The sequence below is a fragment of the Scardinius erythrophthalmus genome, assembly GCF_964197995.2.
Source record: "Scardinius erythrophthalmus genome assembly, chromosome: 1".
NCBI classification, from domain to species: domain Eukaryota; kingdom Metazoa; phylum Chordata; class Actinopteri; order Cypriniformes; family Leuciscidae; genus Scardinius; species Scardinius erythrophthalmus.
In genome coordinates this window covers 52,793,017-52,818,112 of record NC_138221.1, presented here as the reverse complement: position 1 = coordinate 52,818,112, position 25,096 = coordinate 52,793,017, and the positions used below count along the sequence as shown (strand labels likewise).

The 25,096-nt window shown below is 37.0% G+C and overlaps 3 protein-coding genes across 6 annotated transcripts in view; all 3 read right to left on the bottom strand.

The window, feature by feature from the left end:
• Nucleotides 1–232: 232 nt before the first annotated feature.
• On the bottom strand, nt 233–6,480 carry rdm1 (RAD52 motif containing 1). 3 transcript variants are annotated; one of them, XM_081369129.1, is made up of 7 exons: nt 6,426–6,480; nt 3,161–3,340; nt 2,948–3,070; nt 2,664–2,826; nt 1,246–1,344; nt 1,079–1,158; nt 233–781 (listed from the first exon to the last, which is right to left on the bottom strand). In XM_081369129.1, exons 1-7 carry the CDS (start codon nt 6,426–6,428, stop codon nt 689–691), a joined length of 741 nt encoding a protein of 246 aa, XP_081225255.1. In that variant the 5' UTR covers nt 6,429–6,480; the 3' UTR covers nt 233–688. The 3 variants fall into 3 exon arrangements, with proteins under 3 accessions (XP_081225255.1, XP_081225254.1, XP_081225253.1); XM_081369128.1 differs by lacking the exon at nt 6,426–6,480 and adding an exon at nt 6,013–6,090; XM_081369127.1 differs by lacking the exon at nt 6,426–6,480 and adding an exon at nt 3,651–3,899.
• Nucleotides 6,481–6,693: 213 nt separating this feature from the next.
• On the bottom strand, nt 6,694–9,179 carry gh1 (growth hormone 1). The gene is made up of 5 exons (XM_081369160.1): nt 9,030–9,179; nt 8,610–8,749; nt 8,357–8,473; nt 7,531–7,692; nt 6,694–7,385 (listed from the first exon to the last, which is right to left on the bottom strand). Exons 1-5 carry the CDS (start codon nt 9,166–9,168, stop codon nt 7,182–7,184), a joined length of 762 nt encoding a protein of 253 aa, XP_081225286.1. The 5' UTR covers nt 9,169–9,179; the 3' UTR covers nt 6,694–7,181.
• A 7,515-nt stretch (nt 9,180–16,694) lies between these two features.
• Nucleotides 16,695–25,096, bottom strand: part of scn4ab (sodium channel, voltage-gated, type IV, alpha, b) — a 50,477-nt gene continuing 42,075 nt past the window's right edge. For both annotated transcript variants that reach the window (XM_081369022.1, XM_081369021.1), the window contains exons 20-25: nt 23,314–23,598; nt 23,161–23,214; nt 22,861–23,002; nt 22,677–22,777; nt 21,266–21,536; nt 16,695–20,467 (exon numbers count right to left, since the gene is read on the bottom strand). In XM_081369022.1, coding sequence (XP_081225148.1) covers nt 19,230–20,467; nt 21,266–21,536; nt 22,677–22,777; nt 22,861–23,002; nt 23,161–23,214; nt 23,314–23,598 — 2,091 coding nt within the window. In that variant the 3' untranslated portion in view covers nt 16,695–19,229. The remainder of the gene's footprint in view (nt 20,468–21,265; nt 21,537–22,676; nt 22,778–22,860; nt 23,003–23,160; nt 23,215–23,313; nt 23,599–25,096) is intronic.

The window sequence follows — 25,096 nt, the reverse complement described above, 5'->3', positions numbered from 1 at the left end:
GAAGCAGACACTGCCACCTAGTGTCAATTAGGTTAAGAAGCAAGCACATCAGCTCTAATCACTCTGACAAATAAGAAATTATAGGTAAACAGAGTAAACTTGATTCTAAATTCAGTCTACTGATATTATTCTTCAATCCGGATAATTCCATTTCTAAGATCCAAATCTATTCTACAAAGAAAAGACAGCCAACTGAACAATAATCAAATGCAATGAAGGAAAGAGAGGCACTGATGATTAAGATACAATTTAGTTTTATTTAACACAGCAGAAATATCATGACACATCACAACACACAAAAACCCTTTTAATGACAATGTATTATAAAGTAGCACAAATAACAATTTTAACAACAGGTTTATGAAGATATAAAGTGATGCATTCCGGCTTCCCTCAATTCCTTATGAAATTACACAACTTTCTTTGCTTGACATCTGACCTGACCTTCAAACCTCAAACTGTGTGGCCGGCCACTGTATCAGCCACATAAAAAAACATCAAATTGCTTTGGAAATAGAGAAGAGGAATCTGAGGTCAGTTGCACTGAAATCAAGAGGTTTACCACAGATTATGACTGTAACGCGGCATACGTTTGACATTATGGTCAATACCATACATTAAAGAGAAAATATTTTCACTTCTCTGGAAAATATTGGCAACTGTGTGGGTTGAGAAAGTTGAGTGGTGATCAATGAGGGAGGTCCCCAGTGAGGTCCCATGGGAAATCCTCCTCGGTATTACTGTCAGCACCTTCAAACTCATTCCAGGATATGTCGTTTACCTGGCAAATTAAGTTATTTAATAGTTAGCTCTCTGATCATCTGTTGCTAAACCACTGACCAACAGGACAAGAACTGAAAGTGAACTAGTGCTAGTTCCTTATGGGAAATGTTCCTCATAGCAAAACTTATGAACTGATATCAGTAGACTTGAATTACAGTAATCTGGTCTGCACGGGACAATATATTTTAATACAAGCTTTTCTAATAAAAAGGCAAATGATGACTGAAATTTAAAATTTAGCTTTCTGTAAAAAGTTATTGACTGAAGTGTTCAAAGATCTTGAAGGAACGCTTACTTTTATGACTCCTTCTGAGTTCTCCTCTGGAAGGATCTCACCTGGATCATACTTGATTTCAATGGCTACTTTTCCATTTCCTATGAGACATTAATTACATGAAATGGATGTCACCACAGACTGCAATGTACATTGTATAATGGCTGTGTAGGTTGTGTGATACTTACCCAAGATCATGAGAAGCACTTTTTCAAAGGCAACCTCCACAGCTTTGTCTTTGGCTCGTTTCATTAGTGTCCCTCTTTTTCTCAACTTTTCCTCCGGGTCTCAAAAGATTTGAGCAGATGTGAACTCATAACATGTTTCACATCAAAAACAAAAACGATATATTGCACACACACACACACACACACACACACACACACACACACACACACACACACACACAGGCGCACATGCTCGCTCGCTCGCTCGAACACACACACACACACACACACCTGAAACTATATTGCATATATTTGGCCATTTCTTCATGAAGGGCTATTATTACATGACAAGAACAAGGTAAAAAAATGAACAAAAAAGTAAATAAATTCACAAACAAAGAAGTTAAATAACTGAAATATTATTTTAATTATAAATGTAATTAATTTAAAATAATGACTTTTATTTAAATATGATTATTATTACATTATTATAAAAAGTGTTGGGGGAGATGCATTACAAGTAATGAGAGTTACGTAATCAGATTAACTTTTTTCACGTTACTAAATGTACAACAAAATATCTGAGTTACACAAGTTACTTTGCTATCCCATTTATAGACTGACCTCTCTGTCCCCATGTTGAGAGAAATCGGCAGTAAGTTCAGAGGTGTATTGTGCGCTGTGTAAACATGACGGTTATTGTAGTTCTAGACTAAATGTGAGCATGCATTTAATCATCTCACTTGCAACAAATAGATTTAGTATTCCTTAAAATGAATAAAAACAGTGAAATGCAAACTCAGAATATTACTCAAACCTGCAATAATTAAATATGTTAAATAACACAAATATACTTTATGGATTTAATCTCACTTTATTAACCAATGTCTTTGCTGCAGACCTTTGACGGTCCAAATCAACCATACGAATAAGCAAAAATTGCTTTACTTAAACATCACATTTGAGTTTCATTTTTTAGTTTTAATTGCTGAAGTAAGAGTGTTGAACTTTCTTCTCCTGTGTCCTATTCTACTGCGATCCAGAATGGCAGCACAGCTGAAAGTTACGTTTGAGCTGCGCCCTCTACTGTACAGGCGTGAATTTGCATTTCCTGCAAAATGAGGCTTAATCATTTCACTTTTCGTGTGAAAGGGCCTTTACATTTGCCAAAATAGAACTTTTGTTTGTTTGTTATTAAAAAACAAACAAGCAAGCCCAGCCCAGGTGAAAAAAAGTAATGGCAAAGTAACATAGCGCATTACTTTCCATATAAAGTAACTAAGTTACACAACTCATCACTTTCAAAAGTAACTTTCCCCAATACTGATTATAATTATGTATCATTATTTTAAGATATATTTATATAAGTAAATTGAAGTGTACTCGAGTTTTCAAAAAAAAAAAAAAAAAAACATGTTAATTGACTCAAGTCAAATCACCTCGATCGTTGTCAATGACCTCCTCTGCCACACCGACCCCCTGGCAGCTCACGCCATGCTGTGGGAAGGTCAACTCTGCTATGCAGCCATATTTCAAAAGCACACCCTGGTCATCTGTTTCTTCTTGATACCCGGCATCCACACACTTTGAGATGTCCTTCAACTGTTGACGAAACACACAAAAAATATTTGTTTACAAAGCCGCCATGAACAGATGCACACTTAGCCTTGGGGGGGGAGAATGAAGAGTATATTCAGTGTATATCATCCATATTGATGCTTACAGTGATAATGCGGGTAGACCAGCCGCTGAAGCCCAGATAGTGGTTAGCCAGGTTGTGACATTTGGAAAGGCTGAGAGGTTTAGTGCTATAGAAGGACAGGTTCTGCTTTGTGCTCAGTCGGACCTGAGGGGTTGGTTGAAGGAGAGAATAATATAAGCAAAATAAAATCAAACACATTACAGCTTTATCTGTCGTTGTAATAGATTAGGCTACCTTTAAAGGAGAGCTTTGGAAAAGACACTGTTTATCAGTGGCCCGCTGAGCTTTGGATGCCTGTGCTGATGAATAGAACTTCACCATCGTGTAGAACCCAGGTTCTGCCACCGTGGCATTAGGACACACCTTCAAAAGGTAAAGAGCTCCAAATGCTGAATACACGCTCCACAGGGACTCCTAAGAAGTCAGGTGATACAGTGTGAAGTTTAATAAACAGTCATTAAGATAAAAGTTAGGTACATTCACGCTATTACTGGTGATTTTGCACTAAAAATCCCTAAGATTATTTAACTAAAAGTCCAAAGTTGAGCAATCCAGGTCTTGTTACGCAAACATTATGCTTATGCAACGTTACATCTTTGGGCAAAATCATAACCTGACTTAAAGAGCAGGTGAACAGTAAATCAAGACAATAATAATAATAATAATAATAAGTAGAAGAAGAAGAAGAAAAATAAATGTAATAATCTCATATGGTTTAACTTACATAAATGTAGGCCTCTGAAAAGTTTGGCTGAATGTCCCAAATAAAAATAGTTTTGTTGTTTTCGAGAGGGACTTTGAACTCAATTATATCGACCTCAATATCCATTGAGATATGGGTTTAAATAAAGCTACCACTCGAAAACGGTGTTGTTGCCTCATAAAACATTTACATTTATTTAAAACGCTAGAAAAAGTTGAGAATTCAGTTGACACCACGGCTCCCCTCTACTAACTTACTTCCGTAAACAGAATTGCATTTCGCGCTCTTCAGACGTCATATTACGTATTGCGCCGTGATTGGACCAGTGGAGGGATTTAACAAATGGGAACTTTCCGCGCAGCCAGTGTCACAGTAAAGTTACCTACGAACCAGAGACATCTATATGGCTCTGCTACGAACGTTCCAGAAGCGTTTAAATAATAACCAACATAATTTAGAAACATTTAAAAATGTAGGCTAATCTTGTCTCATCATCTTGTTATGTGCATCTTTGAACAAGAAAATGGTCCTAACGACAGAAATGTTGTGGCTATTTTTTTTTCGGCCCAATTTTAACTCGTTCATTGTGGACGCCTTACCAGGGCACAACACAGACTTAGCGTAGCCAGGAATCACAATGTGGGTGGGCCCAGAGAAAATCAGGTGGGCACAGCCTAAAATGCATCTGTTATCAAAATAGGCCAACACAACTACACCTGCTTGAATACACCACAGTTTAATCAGAGCACAAGCATGCAAGTCATCATAAGCAGTGTTAATAAAGAACATAACGATAAGAACAGCATTTCCACTGCGCGCGGCCAGGCCACACCACACACACACGCGCATCTGACAGATGCGAAACAACATCATCAAATCAGCAGCAGGACAGTAGTGGACAGTGTGTAAAAACCAAAAACAATGCTTGGTCATAGTCTGGCTCAGCGGCCACATAAACCACGTTATATAAACAACATTGACTAGGCAACTACATAAACGTAGATTGGCTTACTTTTGATGACTAGCTTATAACAGGAGACGACGGGGCTGGGGGTCGCACACAGTTTTAAATTCGAACACATTATTCTCTGAGTGTACACACACCGGCGGCGTCTGTCCGCTGCGCCCAGCAACGGCTCAGGACCTTGTTCAAAATCTTGCCGCGTCACAGAGCGCTATTTACATAGTTTTATATTAAATTTACATTTATTTGTCTCAAATCGTAGTTAATGAATCTGACTTCACCCTGGGCTGCAATATACGTTTAGTTTTATATTCATGTACAGAAATCAGCTGCTTGAATTAAATTTGCTGACATTATCGGATTTTCAGGTGAGAGTTGTCCTAGACGCGGCGCTGCGCGTCCAGTGTGCGACCCCCTTAAGAGTTGAACACTGCAATGATTTCGTTATAGTCCAACGATTCAGTCAATTCTCCTGAACATCTGCATTATCTTCCTCCTGTGGTGGCTGGTGGCCGTGGTCTTTTTGACACAAACTTGTTGCTCTGTTTCATTTTAGTTTAACATAACGTTCCTTAGCTAAACTTCAGTGTCCCTCTGTGAAATGTGCTCGTCGTTGTGAAGGGGGGATGGGCTGTTCGCAATCATCCAAGTCTGCGCGCTACGCGGGCATTTCGTCATCACCATGACAACCAAACAAGAATCAAGAAACATTAAGATTTATTTTTATAGGTCAAAATTGTTATAATCGCAACATAATTTCCTAGGCTACCTTGTGAGGCCACTGAGTGACTAGATGGGCCTGACTGACAGGTGGGTGGGCCTGGCCCACCCGTAGCTACGCGAGTGCTTAGATGAATATCCGAGCATTTAAAGGCCGTGTTGCAGGTTTTTTTTTTCATCGAATTTGTGCTATTTACTTGTTGGTAATAAACATTTAAACTGTTATCCATTGCATTTTATGTCGTTGGGTATCACAAAGCGGAATATAATACGAAAAAGTAGAGCGGTTTGCAACGACTCTCCTTTCCCCCACAATGTCATTACGTCACGTTGGGGAGAGAATTTACCAAAGCCCGCGGCCCGCATTGATAGAGTGACTAGAGAGACGAGCAGCAGACGAGAGTATTCAGATAACGTTAGCGCAGATTATAGATAAATAAATAGATATAGATAGACAGACAGATAAATATATAGATAGGCTAGTATAGAGAGATAGGCAGACAGCCAGATAGCATAACGTTAGCAATAGCATAGATAGCTAGCAGCTAGATAGATAAATATATAGAAATATATAACGTTAGGTAGATTGACAATGGTGAACTACTGTTTGTGCTGGGTGTAAAAACTCTTGATGCTGAGTGAGGCACGTCACATCTGGTGTGGGGTGAGCTCCTCGACCAGCGACCAAAACACACTCACTTCCCTACAGCACAAGCTTTCCAACGCAGTTTCCATGGGACGGCACCACGCACACAAGCACCTGCTAAACACAGCGACAGACACGCGGCGGCTACGTTTGCAACAACATTTTCACCGGAGGAAGAGATAAACGCTTAGAAACACCCATATAGCTAGCATGATGCCAATTTGATTCTATTTGTAGATGAAAAGAAAAAAAAAGTGTCGTTATTGTGCACTGCTGCTCGTAGACTATACCTCCAGTGCTCATTGCTGCGTTGTTAAATGATAGCAACTCACCAGAACACTTCACCAACTCTCCACTCATTCTCCTCGGACCATGCATTTAATTATTAAGTATTTACGACATTGTGGTGGCGTTTAATTGCGTTCAACTCGTAAATACGATCTATACGAGATGACTTTGAACGCACCATAATACTCGGCTGAGGCTAGCTTTCCTCCACTTCTCCCCATCGTGACGTCATCACCGAGTTGCGTAAAAAAACCGTTAATACCAAAAACGTAAAAAACTGGTCTTTAAGGCCATTTTTGGGACATTTTAAAAATGATATACATATCTTGAGTGATTTATGTACCCATTAATCGACAGTGGTTGTTAACCTGCAACATGGCCTTTAAGGTAGGCTACGAGTAATTTTGAGACGGGCAGAAAAAATGAAACCACACAGAAGACAGATTGGATGCAGTTAAACACTTTAATGGATAAAGACACACAGCTTCAAGAGAACAGCATGATCTAACAGTAAGGGCATAATCAATCTGACAGACAGACAAAAGTTTACATTCATACACTTGGGAGTGAACCCAACCATCCAAATGACAGTGTCGACAAAAGGCATCTTTAGCCATTTTTGGAGCCATAATATACTAATGTCAAAGTGATTTGAAAATAAATTGATTAGCACCACTGTGAAATGTTAGGCTAAATCAGATGCAAGATTCAACCTTGATTTATGAGCACTCCCCAATGAGAAGAATAAATACAATAGTAGGGCTTAGATATGGGAGGGAACTAGAGAACAGACCTAGCCATTACTGGTTGACATTTCCTGCATATATAAGACCAGATAATAATTAGGCCTACTTTAGGAGGTTTTGAGGACTTAAACTGGTTTTAGATCTGCAGCAAAGCACACAGGCTTTGACTAGCACTCCATTGGCGCCCTCTACAGGGTGCAGTTGGAATCCAGGGATCTCCTGCAATTTGCAACCCTCAGGTAAGTTTCCACCTTGTGCATGTCCTTCTTGAAGCAAGCCAGAAGACGGAAGCTCTCTCTGACGCTGCTCTCCCCCATGGTCAAGTAGAAATCCTCAAAAGGCAGCGGTAGGGAGTCGTTATCATCCATGTTTGGCTGACCATCCAGACATCCCTGTGCAGATACAAATGGCAAATTATGGAATAGCTATCCAAATAAGCCCACAAGATGTGAAGATGTCATCACAGCTCCTGATACGACCACATTGTTTAAAAAAAAACCCCCTAAAGTAGCCTAGAATAAATCTGGTCTCTCTCACCTTGATGAGCACGCTGATGCCCACTTTCAAGTCTTCCAGCTTCTCAGTGATCTGGTTGGGGTTCCCGACGGTCAGGCTGTTTGAGACGGCTCCGCTCAGGGTCTGGCTGGGGAACTCCCAGGACTCAATGAGGCGGTAGGAGATGCGAAGGAGCTTCAAAATCTGAAGAAAGAAAAAAGTATACTGGAGGCTTTAGACCACTATCTATTTTTGATGTTTATGCTGCCCATATTTGTTACTGCCTTAGATTTTTAAGTACAATCAACTTGGATTTATCAAGTCATTTTAACTTAAATTATTAAACTGACTTAAAAAAAAATGAGTTGAATCTTGCTTAACTTATTTTGATGATTTTGATGATGTAAAAACATCCGTTGTCATAATATACTGATCATTTAAACTTTTTTTTGTGATGATGGAACTTTTCATCTCTTATAGCATTTTCTGATTTTTGAACAATTTAAGAATAAAATTGTCATCTAATTGCGTGAAAACAACAAAAATATTTAACTTGCATCATGCATGTACTCTAATATATTATATTTATTATTGTTTAATACTATTATTTGTTTAATAGTTCTATATATGGTTGAATAAAACATGACAGGTTGAGATTTAATTTTTAACGATATTGTCTACTACACAAAGTGATCAGTTGACTTAACTTAAAAAAGTGAGAAAAACCTGTTGCCTTAAAATATAAGATAAACAAACTTCATTTGTAATTGAAAAAATTAAGTTATGTGGCAATGTCAAGTTGACACAACTTTTTCACTTTTAACTTTTTCAAGTTAAGTCAACTGATCACTTTTTACAGTGTACTTACTGAGCTCTTCTGCGTTTCATCTTTTCCAGTGGGCGTCTCGATGGAGTCAGAGTTGCAGAAAGACAGAGGAAAGATTTTACTCAGCTGTCTGCGATCCTCAGGCAACAGGTTGTCCTCCTTGATAATAAAAGTAAAATACAATGTTACAAATGCATACATGTTCATCTGATAGAAATGCAAAGAACACTAATTAAATGGATAGTTCACCGAAAAATGGACATTTTGTCATAATTTATTTGAATGGAAATCTTACAAAGTCGTTAATCATTTTTGCAGCCAGCTGGTGCAGGTGTTGAACACGGATGACTGCGTTGTTGAAGAGCCGCTGGTTCTCTGAGGCTCTTCCCTGGTTCACCAACAAACTAACCAGGACCACCGACAACAGCACTAATGCTACAGGAGAAGAAAAGAGAGAGGTATTGTTTGCCATTTGCAACATGGTTGCTTTAAAGCTCCTGATAATATAACCAAGTAACTTATGAAATCAAGATTTTGAATTAATCAGAAGATCAAATACATTTGTTTGGTTTATTTGCCATGCTCCAATAAACACTTTTACAACTATGAAATTGGTTTTACAGTTAAGAAGATAAACAGCTAAACTAAACAAAAATACATTCAAAAATACATGAAATCCACAAATGACAAGCGAAAGAAAGCATCACATCCATACCTCTAGCCATTTTTACTCGGGTATAGACGAACTCTTGCGGTCTTAGTTGAAGGCTTGTGAAGGTTTGTTTTCCTGGCTCAGGTGTGCTGATATTTATATGTGGCATGAGCATGTTTTGATGCATCCTAATCAGAAACATGATAGTTTCCTTGCTTTAATATGTATTTAGACAAAATACATTTGTGGTTCTAGTCATTTATGTGGATATTTCCATGACTCTGGTATGATGTTGTTGGCTCTAAGAAAAAACATATAGAGGTCATCATATTATTTACTGAATATGAATTAAATCCTTTGTAACATTTGATTGAAATATTTAAGAAACACATGAGCAATATTTCTTTCCATGTAAAAATCAGGTGAAATTATGGAAAATATAGTGGTCCTTATATTCCGAAAATGTTTTACGAACAAAACACAAGGAGATGTGTGTAGCATCGCCACGTAACCTGTAAATGGTGTCATCTCCTTCTGAAAGGACACATTGTCAATAATTATGAGTGAATCAGGTCATATATGTGTTTGTTGTCACTGTGGGGATGTGGGAGGATTTTCCTATTCAGAGTTGATGTTGCCCTGTGTGTAATATTCAGCAGTACTGGGGTTGCGAAATGTCAGGATATGACATTAATAGTTTAATCCCTTTTGGTGGAAAAACAGAATACAATCAGTTACCTGACCCTCATTGCTGCATTTTTTGCCCGTCAATAGTGGCATAAGGACCAAAGAGTATTGTATGTCCTGGACAGTTAAAGTTGGATAATTCATAGATAATAGATTAGACCAATACTGAAAGTAGAAAATGTAGCGAATCTGTCAAAAAACATCTGGGTCATATTTCACTCCTGAATCAAAGGAAATAATAATAATAAAAAAGAATCCTGTTTTAATACCATTGTTTGTACGTTTTTTTTCATTGTGAACTACATGTTCATGACAAATAGGCACATTTAAAGTCGCCATGAAATCAAAATGGACTCTTCTCTTCTCTTCTCTTCTCTTCTCTTCTCTTCTCTTCTCTTCTCTTCTCTTCTCTTCTCTTCTCTTCTCTTCTCTTCTCTTCTCTTCTCTTCTCTTCTCTTCTCTTCTCTTCTCTTCTCTTCTCTTCTCTTCTCTTCTCTGACAACCTGTCACTCACATGACATCACAGCATCCAACCATCTAATTAATTCCCGATGGACTAAATCAAGTCTTGTTCAAGAAGCCGTTTCACTTATATATACGTCACTAGAAGGAATAAAAACTTTACCTACTTTAATATAAAAAGTAGCCAGTTACTTAAAGCACACAAGTTTAAATCATGCTAAATTTATTTTTTGCTGATTATAATTTTATGTACAGACATGATTAATTTTATTACAGTAATGAGAGTGAGATTATTCGGTACCTATTAAAAGCACCCTCCTGTACATCTAAGAGGGGAACAACTTAAGCTAAACCATATGTTTAACATTTTTAATGGTCATGCCCCCAAATATTTATGCTCTAACTTAACCATGGTCCAAACGCAATAGTCATAATACTAGGGCCAGCGTCCGCTCTTGCATAGTTCCTAGAGCTAAATACTTTCTTTTATACTGGTATCAGGGCATGGAATAGTTTGCCTACTGCTACAAAACTCCTATCATCACGAGGGATGTTTAAAACACAGGTCAAGAAACTTTTATGGAACAAGGTGAATATTTATTAATAAATTGGAGAGTTTTTTACAGTGTTTCTTTTTTTTTTAATTTTTTTATATGATGTCTTTTTTTATCCCCCTCCTCTTACGTCTTTTTTTAATCTGGTTTGTCTGCTTCTTGTTTATTGTTTTCTTGTGTGTAACACCAAGGACCGTGCTGGAAATAAGTATTTTACTTTAGCATGTTATCCTTTGGATTGCTGTTTTGTATCGTCTTGATCCAGAAATAAATCAAATCAAATCAAAGTAATGAGACTAATGTTTTGTTGCAGTAAACATTTTGGAGGGAAATGTTTTTAATTATCATAAGAGTAATGTCACAATCTTAAATGTTTTAAAATAGGCTTAATTTTTTGTGTCAAATATAGAGCTAGCCTATATATATATATATATATATATTTGCTGATTTTCCCTGAGCCTCTTTTTTTTTTTTTTTTTTTGGTTTATCAATTGTATCTGGTCTCAGATCAGCTTGCCAGGGAAACATCTACAGAGACAGAACAGAACTGACTGGCACCACAAGCATTCGAAGACTGTAACTTACTTCCACCCTGTGGTTACAATCGGAATGAAAGCAGGTGCCAGAGATAAATCCCCCATGATGCCTCAGCTGTTCACACTGGGCATTCTGATGACTGTCTGATGGCACCTGTCAGTCAAGTGTGGGAAACCAATTCTCCCCGATGAAAGCCCTGTCAGGTGCACCTAGGAACAGCATCCTCCCTTTAAATATCAACTCAAAAATCACATTATAAAATAAATTTATAAAATAGATGTTTTTCTTCTTTTTTTACTAGTAACATATCTCTGAAGTATATTCCCATTAATATTTACCTTTTTTTTAGCAAACTAGGGTGACTAGGAACATGAAATTGTCCAGCTATGACTTCTTGTGTCACAGGAGTTTAAATATGAGGAAACACAAAGGCCAAATTCCCTTAATCATCCATCACAATAAGTAAAACCAAAGAATATAGTTCTGATGTGCATCAAAAGATTGTTGAGCATCACAAAATAGAAAGTGGCTGTAAGAAAATAGCTAAAGAAATGAAAATCCCCATTTTGACCATCAGGGCAATAATTAATAAGTTCCAATCAACTACAGATGTTACGAATCTGTCAGGAAGAGGACGTGTGTCTATATTGTATTAATGCATGGTGAGGAGGATAGTTTGAGTGGCCAAAGACTCTCCAAGGATCACAGATGGAGAATTGCAGAGATTAGTTGAGACTTGGGGTCAGAAAGCCTATAAAACAAAAACCAAACATGTTGTTTGGGAGGGTTTCAAGAAAAATGCTCCTCGCTCGTCCAAAAACAAACTCCAGCAAATTCAGTGGTCAGACACGACTGGATCTTCAAAAGGGACCGGATTCTATGGTCAGATGAAACTAAAAAAAAAGAGCCGAATGGTTTGGTGCAAACAGGGATAACTAGTACGCCATACCCACGGTTTAATATACCGCTGGATCTTTAATGTTGTGGGCATATTTTTCTGCTGGAGGTCCTGCTGGACGTCTTGTTCAGATGCATGGCATTGTGGATTCTATCAAATACAAACAGATAAAAAATCTAAACCTGACGGCTTCTGCTAGAAATCTTATAATGGGCCGTGTTTGGATCTTCCATCAGGACAACGATCCAAAACAAACATCAAAATCAACACAAAAATGTTACAGAGCACAAAATGAAGCTTTTGCCATGACTGTCCCAGTTCCCTGACCTGATGACTGGGCTGAACTGAAGAGAAGAAACACATGGATTTGGGAATCTGAAGGATCTGGAGAGATTCTGTATGGAGGAATGGTCTCTGATCTCTTGTCAGGTGTTCTCCAAACTCATCACGCATTATAGGAGAAGACTCAGAGCTGTTATCTTGGCAAAAGGAGATTGCAAAAAGGTATTTAATAAAAGGGTGCCAATAATTGTGGCCAACGTGTTTTGGACAAAAACATTTATTTTATAGTGTGATTCCCCCCCCACTTCCAGTCCTTTTACTTCAATGAAAGGTTAGATTTTTGCATTTTTTTTTTGAATAAAAGATCAAAAGGATAAACAATGCAGATTTATTTTTTACAGCCATTTTTTTATTACCAGGGGTGTCATTCATTCTGACCACAACTGTAAAGGCCTATTGATTTGTATTAGAATAAGTTGCCAAAATAATTACTAAAATGACAAGATTTTCTTTGTAATTTCCTTTCTAGCCACAAGACGGCGCAACTAAATTGAAGATCTTTTCTAAAGAGGCTGTATTTACGATTTAGGAATTTCATGTTTTAAAGCTGCTTCCAGTTATTTTATTCGTATAAAAACACACACAAAAAAAACGTATTTGAAATTTCACACATTTACAGGAAATAGCCTATTCTATTCCTAAGGTGAGTAGCACTTTAACCCTTGTGTGGTGTTCATATTTTTGTTACGCAGCCAGTGTTCGTGGGTCTGGTGGACCCGCTGCGTTTTGGGGTTTTTAATTCAACACAATCAAAAATGTTATGTTAAAATACTCAACAGATGTTTACTTCATCCCAATTACAAGCAATATAAACAGCATATATGGTTAATATTCTCTCTTTACCTTTGTTAGATCACATTTAAGAATTGCAACCTCGTGTGGGAATGGCAGGAGTAGAAACACAAAACTCACTCTTGCACTCTTTCAGGCTTACACACAATCTCTCTCTCACACGCACGCACACACACACTCATGCACACACATACACACACCCACAACACACACACAGAAACACACAAAACACACACCAACACCCCCCCCCCCACACACACACACACACATACTGTACACATGCACACACACTCACTTGGATATGGTGTACGGTCACTCTCCATAGGCATAATGGTTTTTCTAATGTACAAACTTTATAATATATCCCCCTACACTAACCCTACCCCTAAACTTACCAATCACAGAAAACTTTTGCCATTTTTTTTGTATGTATTATTGTTTTAGTATGAGGAGGACACAGATGTCGTCATAAACCATGTCATTAACATGTAATACCCATGTTATTATATACATTTGTGTCCTCAAACCATATACAAGAACACACACACACTAACAGCAGGCCCTGACAGGAGGAGGACAGAGTAAAGGTACACAGGACCTACAATTTCCACACTTTTATTAGCCCCGGGTCCAGTGGACCCGAACATCCTGTGTGTAATATAAATGTGTAGGGGGGGTGTACAGTGTGTTTTCATTGAAATTGTGTTCTGATATATATTCCTCACAGAAAATGAGCCAAGGCCAATGAGTCTCAGTTTGAAAAAAGAATTAATTGTATAATTTTTCTTTTGATAAAAAATGAAAACGGGTCCAACAGACCCGAACACCATACAAGGGTTAAGCCCCTTGAAATGTCGATCAATCAGAATCAGAATGAAATATAACAATAATTATATTATAAAGAAAACAAAATTTACAGTACAGTAATAGAAATATAGAAGGAATTTATGGTGTCATGAATGTACAGATATATTATTTACAGGTGTACAGTTTAATGTTATTTTCAGATGTACAATTTTGATATGATGTACAAATGGACAGTTATGATAGACAATATACAGTAGTTATGAGAGTTTTAACTGTTCAGACTGAATATAGCCTGAGATATATATATATATATATAAATGAATAGAATGATTTGAGAATATTTCCATTATGTGCTTTAATGCTCAGAACAATAATATATATACTTGGCAACCTTTAGGCAGAGGAGAGGCACCTGCCCCTGACGCCACCTGCTATATTCACAATGACCTTCGACCCTTTCGTTGTAAACTGTTCTTGAACTTTTGGCATCATTGATGCACTTGCAGCCATAACTTTTCTGCACAAAGACAAGCCGTGTCTTTCTGTGTCGATTTAGAGACCTGTATAAGCTGTGCTCAGGACACTCTCTTCCTTTAAGGCGAACTCCACCTTGTTCCCACTTCTCGTCAACTCTTGTTTCAAAGGGGGGCAATGTTACACATCTACCCTGGAATGCACTGACTCCTTCCCACCCTCTCTCCGGTTCCACAAGCTGCTCATCACAGTTCTGGAGTCGTCTCATGTTGCATCTCTCCGGGCAGCTGCGGCTTCTTTGCTTTGGAGGAGCCACTCGTTGATGGGACAAGCTTCTCCATTGCTTCCTTAGCTTACATGAAGGCTGAATCCCAGAAGAGGTCTTTCACGTTCCCGTCCAGCCTGTAAAAGTAGCGAACATAGGTTGTTCAGGTCAAGTGTGCTGTTCTGACAGTGCTAAGCACTATGAAATCTATTCAGTTAAAAGTGAAAAGTTACCTAACATAAGCTGGATCTGTGACTTCGGTGTTTCTGCAAGTGGTTCAGAGTAATTGGTTCAAGCCTGTTTTGTGGAAACATTTTCTACATAATAATGTCCATGTTTCTATCGATAAACAGCCTTAAAAATAAATAAATGGATCATTTAAATGAATAATAAACACTTAATTTAAAAAAAAAATAGATATAAAATATATAATATAATATAAGTTAAATATAAATAAAAATGATGACAAATGTATTCATACATTGACTATTTAAAAAAGTTATAGGGAAACAACAAAAGTGGACAAATTAAAAAAAATTGAACATGGATGAGTATTTAGTAAATATGAATAAAATAAAAACAGAAAATTAAACAGAAAGAAAAATAAAGCAAGCAAATAATAAACAGGTTATTGTTAGAATGTTATGATTCTAGTCATTTCTTTCCAGATGCTGAAACTTTGATTACCATCACACAAAACTAAATCTAAACATACATTTAAGTCACACTTGGTTTAAAACGTCTACTCCTTGTTTCACAGACAGGGTTTAAGTCTAGTCCCAGACTAAAATGCATGTTTGAGCTGTTTTAACTGAAAATATTATCAGTAAAATATATCAGTGCCATTGTTTTATCTCAAGAGTAAGTTTTTTTTTTTCAAAGGCATGTTTATAAAAGCTATAATGTCTTAATGGAACTAAGGCCTAATCTTGGCTTAATCTAAGCCCTGTCTGTGAAACCAGGCCCTAGTTTTAGTAATATTGTAAATGAGAGTTTATTTCAAGAATATTCTCTCCAGTAATACATAATTATTACATTGTTTAAATTAATAACTGTTTAGCTAACTGTGATTTTGTATATGTACATTTCTGAAATTATTAGTTATTATTAGGTAACTTATTGCAGTTACCTCTGATAACAGATCACTCTAAATTGTAATGCGGTCTTCTGTAAAGCTGCTTTGAAATGATGTGTATTGTGAAAAGCGCTACAAATAAATGTGTATTGAGTTGATAAACCCTCAGCAGTGAGAGTGTCACTCAGACGCCAGTGAGAATGAATTATGCTCATTCATTCAACAGCACTCAACAGAGTGAAAGAGATTCACTAAACGCACTGACCGTCTGCCCTGAGGTCACTTCACAGCTGCCCCTTGACCTGGTTTGCATGCACGGAACTCGGACGGCTGTGATCCAGGGGATGCCGCAGTAGTTCCAGTGAGCAGCATGCGTTCTTGTGTGTGTGTGTGTGTAGGCCCATAGGTTTAACGGCTCTGGTGTGTATGAGATAGACTAGTATAGGCCTACAGTGCCTTGACCAGGGTATTTAGTGCACAGAAATGTATTCATTTAAAAAAATTACTATACAAAATGAATAAAATAAAATAATAATAAACCATCGCTGATATGATGTTTAATGTCAGCTTAATAGGCAACTATGAATAAAAATGATCTTGACCACGGGGTGGCGCATGTTTACCATATCAGCTGAACAATTGAATATGCAATAGAAAAAGTAAAAAGGTATAAAGCTGTTTTTTAATATTTTTTTTTTTTGGTAACATAATTCTAAGCTTTACTTTCTTTTAACTGCATTTAATTAAAACACTAATGAGAAAATATCCCAAAGACAAATAGAATCTTGTATTTTTTGTCATTGCATATTGTTAGAGAACATAATAAAAACTCAAAGACTCAAAAAACAAGAGTTTATTTCACGCATGTAAACAGAAAGAATATACAATAAAATTTACAAATATTTCAGTACTTGAAAAATGTTACATTATCCATAACATGCATTCAGCAAGTGACACCGTGAAGTGTCAATACATTCAGTAAACAGTGTGTTAGTATAGTAAGCAGAACAATAAAGACCATATGATAAAAGATTCAACTAAAATTTCTTAATAGCGATTTCATTAGAAAATTAAATAATAGATCAACATGTTTTTTTATCAATGCATAACATTTAAAAGTGGATTCAGATTCAGATTTGTCTTAGTTTATAAAATAAATCAAATCAATGATAAATGAAAAAGTTTTTCTAAAAAGCATTCAGTTATTCTGTGCATTACTATTTTAATCACGGTCATGTTATTACTGCACACTGTAAAAAATGATATGTTTATTGCTTTAACTCGTCAAAATAAGTTAAGCAATTTTCAACCTTTTTTTATAAGTATAAAAGGTTTGAACTCAATTTTTTGAGTCAATTTAATATCATTTAAGTTGGAATTACTTAAACATCCAAGTTGATTGTACTTAAAAATTTAAGGCAGCAACTTTTTTTTACAGTGCATGAACTAACTGAACTATGAATAAATAAGTTGCATTTGATCTTAGTGCTTGTAATCCTCATCTCTCTGCTTATCACCCTCACTATTGGTTTGCATTTCACACATATAAAAAACTGATAGAAATGCCATAAATAAAGAGTTTGAAAGCAACCAAAGCTTCATGCTCATTTAAGTGCTTATTCTAACACTTTCATCTTGGGGGCTTAAATAAACTGGCAGCTTCAGAAGCCAGTGCATGTTTAATTAGGCCTACATTAAATTTATCCTCAAAAGTACAAAATGTTTCACCAATTCAATAATTAAAAAAGGAAATGATGTGAAACGACAAGCAAATGAAAAGACCTCTTAAAAACATTTAAACCTCTTTACCTGGCAGCAAAAAATAAACTCATATTTTAAATGCTGTTAATCGATTATGTGAGAGAAAGGTTAATTGTTAACTTTGCAATTAAACATTGACAATCAAAATAACAATGCATTTGAGCGAGTAACTGTAAATGCTGGATGAGTATAGGTGCAGTGAAACACGACAGGGATGCTAACAGTCTGACAAGGCACATTTGGTCAGTCTTGTTCAGTCTGACTCTCTGGAGGCATTACAGCAGACTACGTCCATAAAACGTCATCGACAGCCCAGACAGCAACATAGTGTCACAGACATGTGGATTCCACGCGTACCAGATGTGGGCCGGATCTGGGCCGACACTATGTTGCTGTCTGGGAGACAGTCTCCACAGAATGCTAATAAATAGTAGGATGCAATATGCTAAGCTGGCTAGTTTTTGTACTTTCTGACCCTGGTACATCCATTCATACATGCAGTTTTTTCCAACATACAATACCCTGTTAAAAGCATAGTTTATCTTCTACAGAATATTCTCTGTATATTATGTCATCATGCCCATTTTCATTCACTACATGACTGGGCTGAACAACCTGACATTCAGGACACAACTGCACATCTGGCTCAAAATAAAGTAAAAATGACCTACATTCATAAGCCCAGGATTTCACAGACTTGCAATTAACAATTTGCAAGTACACCCTCCACATGAAAAAGGCTCATTTGGCAAGTGAAACATTTCAGAATCCATATTTCAGCATGCTCTATTTGTTTTATGGTCTGGGTCAGCCTTGGTTAATTCAATTTTATAGTGACATTTTTGTTTTTGGGCAAACTAGAGATTCTGCTTTTATTTGATTTAAGGTTTAAAATGCTACCAGAGTCAATAACCAAATGTAGCCTACTGCTGTTAGTAAAGTCTTTATAAATACAAACGCACATAATATTACATGTCTTTGCGTTGAACTATTAAGACTAATATACTTGATTAAATTCTGATTAACAGGTTGCCATTGTTAATTTTATTTCACTGTTAGTGCAAAATCAGAGCGATACGTTTATTTTGAACGCTACAGTTTAAAGTAAGTAAAAAGCAACTGTAAATCTCAAATATGTGTTATTTGTTAAATGCAATTTAGTCATACTACAAAAATGATGTGTAAGTGATCTTTAGGCTAAGTCTTGGGGGAGGGGGGGGGGGGCTCCTTTCCTGTAATTACTCTAAATTACTTTTGAATGATTAGTAATCATTACCATTAACAATTTTTCTTTAAAAAAAAGTTGTCATTTCAGGTTCTGTGCGTCAAAAATGATTGATGTCTGCTCTAAGAGCCCAATCATTTCCAATGCCATTAGACAAACAGTTGATGGTCTTCTCAAGGGCAGCACTGAGAGGAGCCATCGATTGCATCAATACATGTAATACTGATTACAACTCTTAGCCATTTGCAAAGAATCTTCGCCTTACTAACTCAATGAATTTCTTTCATACTTGCTGTTGTGTGTCGAAGTATAACTCAGTCTCCTGAAGGGTCTCAGTATTGTTGGGCTTTCCAAAGGTTGAGTGCACACCATGGCTTGAACCTGCTACACAACTGACTCCTTCAAGTTTTCCGCAGCCCTTGAGGAGTCAGGAACGGGAAAAGGGGCGGAGTGCAAGACCACGTCTCTCTGAACCTTCACCGGGGGACGCTGAGCCCCGGGCTGTGTTTTCCCATGTTGAGAGAAAGAGAAACCCACAGGACTGTTGTCCTCAATGGCTTGATCTCCATAAAGATACCCCATTTTGTTAGCAATCATCCCTTCGTTCTCCGGAGCCTCTTCTTCTCGTCTCTTCGAGTCTGTCTTCTCTCTGTACATATACGAGGCGTGTTTGAGGCAGCGTTTGAGGACGTGTGAGCGGTAGGCTTTTTGGATGGTCGAAGCAGCCACTTCTTCTTGCTTACGTCTGAGAGTGCTGGTGATGGGCTCGTACGAAACCTTTGAGGGGTTGTTCGCCATGAACTTCTCCTCCATAGTTCCTTTCATGGCATCCATCTGTCCAGAATCGCCCAGCACCTCTGTAGTGAGGGCCAGGAGGATGTCCAGACAGTGGATCTTATCACCAGGGACCATGGGAAGGTCCATTGTGATCAACTTCAATGTGTTTGGTTTGGGGATTCTCAAGGGGTCTTTCAGCGTGTCGCAGAATTCAGACAGTTTACTGTAATCGATGAACTGAGAAGCAGAGGGGTCAAATTTCTCCCAGGTTTCATAGAACATCTCGAAGTCGTCCTCACACAAGGGGTCGCCGCTTTCTTCCGTCGCTACGTTGAAGTTTTCCAGGATAATGGCTATGTACATGTTGACCACGACGAGGAACGACATGACAATGTAGCTGCAGAAGAAGACGATGCCCACCGCGGGGCTCCCACAGTTTCCTCGGACAAACGATCCCGGGTTCTCCACATCCGGGTCACAGTTTGGTGGACTGTTGAGAATGGGATTCAACAGTCCATCCCAGCCGGCGGACGTCGTGATCATGAACAAGCATATGATACTGTTCCCGAAGGTCTCGAAATTAAACATGTCATCGATGCCTGCTTCTTTTTTCACGTACGCAAAGTTGGACATGCCGAATATGGAGAAAATGAACATGATTAAGAATAGGAGGAGGCCAATGTTAAAGAGGGCAGGTAGCGACATCATCAGCGCAAACAGTAACGTCCTGATTCCTTTCGCACCCCGGATGAGACGCAGGACGCGGCCAATTCTGGCCAGTCGGATGACTCGGAACAGCGTAGGTGACACAAAGTACTTCTCAATGAGGTCTGCCAGCAAAAGACCTGTGCGACGACAAAGAATTAACACGGAAGTATTATGGTCAATTATAATCAATTAGATAATTATATAAATTATATCAAAAACATTCATGGCATTTTTAAGCCTCTAAAAATGTCATGTAAATCAAGTCAAATGTAATAGCACCCTGAATATGAGTTTGAGTGTAATATTTGGATAAATCTTTTTTTTTAAGAATATATATATATATATATATATATATATATACTGCATATTTATTAAGTACAAACATATTAAGTACATAAATATGTAAATGTATTTGTAGTATACTTAGCATGAAGTAAATGTATTTCAAATACACTTTGGTACATTTTATTTTTCACTATTCATTTTAAGGATTCATCTGAGAAACATGTTGTGCATATATATATACGTTTTTGGGAAGTTACACCACATGACATTTTACAATCTGAACTAACCTTGTCTTGTCATAAAAAAGTAAAGTTAAGAGGCTTATAGACCTCGACACAGTCATGTCTTCTATATGATATCTTTTTTTGTTGATTGTTTTTGTTTTTTGTGAAGCAGTTTTGTTGAAGTATTCAATGTTTTTGTAAGGTAAAATAATAAAGGATTATGCCAAATTAAGGTTTCATTTTCACAAATTAAAAATCCTTTTGTCTTTAATATGACATTAAAATTCATTTTAAAAATGCTCATCATAGAAAATCATTGAAGATTAATTCAGTTTGAATTTAAATGAATATATAGGACAAAAACATTAGCATCCATTTTCCTACATCATGATTGCTTAGTGATTGCTATTAATGAAGCAGCCTTACCCGAGATTGAAAGAATGACCACCACAAAATCAAAAATGTTCCACCCAATGGAGAAGTAGTGATAGCGCAGGGCGATGATCTTGAGAACGCACTCCCCGGTGAAGAGCACGATAAAGACAAAGTTGATCAAGAACAGAATATTTTCTATCTCTTCACTCTGGTCATCCGTCTCCACCATCATGGTCACCATGTTCAGGCAGATCAACACCATAATGAAGATGTCAAAGAATTGCTTGGTGACCAGGTCGTATATCAAGCCTTGGAAGCAGTTCTTCAAACATCAGATATATCCAGGCAGCATATGGGAGAAGAGCATACCGAGGAGGAGAAGATGCAGTTAGTACTTTAAAAATAATCAGATTCAACTCTAGTGAAAAAAAAAAAAAAAACTATACCAAAATGTATTTAAAATACATTTATTTCATACTAAGTATACTACAATTCCGTTAACATAATATTTACTGACATACGGTAATGAAACTTACTGATATAAATATTGCAATTAAACTTTATTTGGAGTACTTATTTATTGCACAATGCATTTTCTTAATATTAATCCTAAATATGTGTTTTAATATCACTATTAGTAAGGACAGTATGATCACTGTATAATATCAGTCTTTAAATGCAAGATATTTAAAGTGTCCCTAAAGTATACTGTACTTGCAATAGTTTCACTTTAGTACAATCAAATAAGTATATATATATTTAGTTGGACCTCTCAGCACTATTTCTGGATAACTAAAGTACATTAAGTGCAAACTTAGTTGTTCCAATTTAGCAGACTATTTTTATTAAGTACATAAATATGTAAATGTATTCGTAGTATACTTAGCATGAAATAAATGTATTTCAAATACATTTTGGTACATTTTATTTTTCACTATTCATTTTAAGGATTCATCTGAGAAAAATGTTATCTATCTATCTATCTATCTATCTATCTATCTATCTATCTATCTATCTATCTATCTATCTATCTATCTATCTATCTATCTATCTATCTATCTATCTATCTATCTATCTATCCATCCATCCATCTATCCATCCATCCATCCATCCATCCATCCATCCATCCATCCATCCATCCATCCATCCATCCATCCATCCATCCATCCATCCATCCATCCATCTATCTATCTGTCTATCTGTCTGTCTTTTTTATTTATTGTTATGCACACACATAGTCCGTTAATCTATTAATAAATATTTACTGGATTTATTAGAAAAGTTTCTGGAACAACAATATAACACACTGTATCACAAAAACAAAATTACATAGGCCTACTTTATTAAGGTTAATGTGAATTTATACATATTGTTCATTTTATTTTAAATATAGCCTACAACTTGTGTATTAAATATTAACCATTAGGTTAACAATCTATTTATTTATTTATTTATTTATTACCGTAGGCCTTGGAATTGGTTTCTGTGGCTTTTTGGAGCCAAGTTTCTTCATGGCATTGTAGTATTTTTTCTGCTCTTCTGTCATAAAGATGTCTGTTCCTCCTAAGTATAGGCACAGAGACAATTATTCCAGGGCATAAAGTGTTTTAGTGTCGCTACATATGAAGAAGACCCATTGCAGACACTTATCTTTGCCTTTTGTTGGTTGAAATTGTCAATGATGACACCAATGAATAGATTGAGGGTGAAAAAAGAGCCAAAAATGATGAAGATCACAAAGTAAATGTACATGTAGAGATTTGACTCATATTCCGGCTGACTCTCCACCTGCACGGAGAACACTGTTAAGCAATCACACGCGTATTGTAGGGAAACAATATTGCGCATTCGAATTTGAATCACTTGGGGTTACAAATGTGAGATGACACAACTAGTCATGATTCTTTTATTCTCTTACTGTAGTTAATGGTTAAAATCAACATTACCACACGGGAATCCACAGCACTATACATGATGTCCATCCATCCTTTAAATGTTGCCTGGAAAGCAAAGTATATTTTTAAGCGTATTTGTCACTGCAGATCAGTGCACATCTGTTTACGGAGGGCAGACATTCGACGACTAATATCAATGCTCACCACTTGCAGTAAGGAGAGGTAGCCCATGCCTACGTTATCAAAGTTGACTTTCATATTCATCCATCGCACATCTGATTCATTAGCCATCATGAGCTCTAAGCATTCACTCTTATTGTTGACCTCACTGGGAAGGAAAATTGTCTCGGATGTTGTGTTGAAGCAGTAGTAGAACTTTCCAGCAAAAAGGTTGACTCCCATGATGCTGAAGATGAGCCAAAAGATTAGGCACACCAGGAGGACGTTGAAGATGGAGGGCACGGCCCCCACCAGGGCATTCACCACCACCTATGCATATTGACAGCGTGAGAGCCTGGAACCCAACCTTAAACCGTTAACCTTCACAAGAGCTTCACATTTTTTTTCAACTTGAAAATGATTCAAAGTTTTTAGTCATGTTACTGATGTGGACGCGTAGCTGTCAAAACCACAATAGAAATGCAACAGACTTTTTCTAACCACAAATATTTAGATCACCTCTCAAAAGAAGAAAAACAAAAATATGTGAACAAAATGGAAGTTTTGGGCATTTATGGTCCATATACAGTACATCACCTGCTGCGGTAATTTCAATAACTAAAACAATGGGACGTTCTAAAAATGCTTAATGTGAAAATTGGCTTTATGTGTTCAAGTGAGATTAAATGTTCAAATTCAGTATAAACTAGGGCTGCACGATTTGGGGAAAATGTCATATTGCGATAATTGAGGTCAATATTGCGATTACGATTGCGATATGCGATATAATAAAAAAATGGTTTCATGAGTCAACTTGCTTGGTTCTCAAGGAAAATAAATGCACACACAGATTAGTGATAATCAGCCTAAAGAAAAAAGTTCTTTAGTCAAGAGCAGTGAGTGTTTTTCTCTGTTCCCTTTGTTCTTTGATTAACTTTAGCGACAGATTTTTTTATTTATTGCATTTTAACAAGAACAAAACATAATTTACATACAAGAGTACATATAACCATACATGTCAGGGGTAAAGAAAAATACTAATAATAAAAAAATTGAAAAAAAGAAAGAAAAAAATAATAACTTTAGCGACAGATGTAATTAGTGGCTCCTGTACTGTCCCTTTAAGACCAGCCGCTGTCAGAGACGCGGATCTCACACGCGCCTCATTCTTTCACGAGTTATCACAACTCTTCGTGTTCATCATAAGACTACTCTTATGTTATGAAGACACTCGACAAAAAGACATTTTGGCATAATTGTGTGTGTTATTGTTCGTTCAAGCTCGAAAGAGAACTGTATTCTGTCATGCTGTTTTGTGCGCACGCACGATATTAGCGTGAGTCTTTCTGTGTGTCACAGTCAGGACATTCACAGACAGCGCGTTCATTATGGCATACGTGTGTGTTGTTCGTTCTACCGCGAAAGAGAACTTGATACTGGCGCGCGTCTGTGTGTGTGTGTGTGTCAGGAGGACATTCACAGGCGGCTCATTATTTTATGTCTTATCGTGCATGAATGGTTTAAAAGCATTTGCATTAATAAGTGCGTTAACAGCGCTAATTTGTTTATTTAATCAAAAATCGCAGCATTTTGCTTCATATAATCGCGTAGGCTTGACATCGCGATTGCGATCGCGATACGATTAATCGTGCAGCACTAGTATAAACCTTATTGATGATGCATATTACATACAGGGGAGCAGATGAGCCCAGAATATGAAAGTCACATGAAAGCTATGAATAAGATATATAGAATTGGTAAGCACTTTATTTTACAGTCCTGGGGCCGGTTGCTCCAGCTGTGCACAAGATACAACTTAGCTTAATTT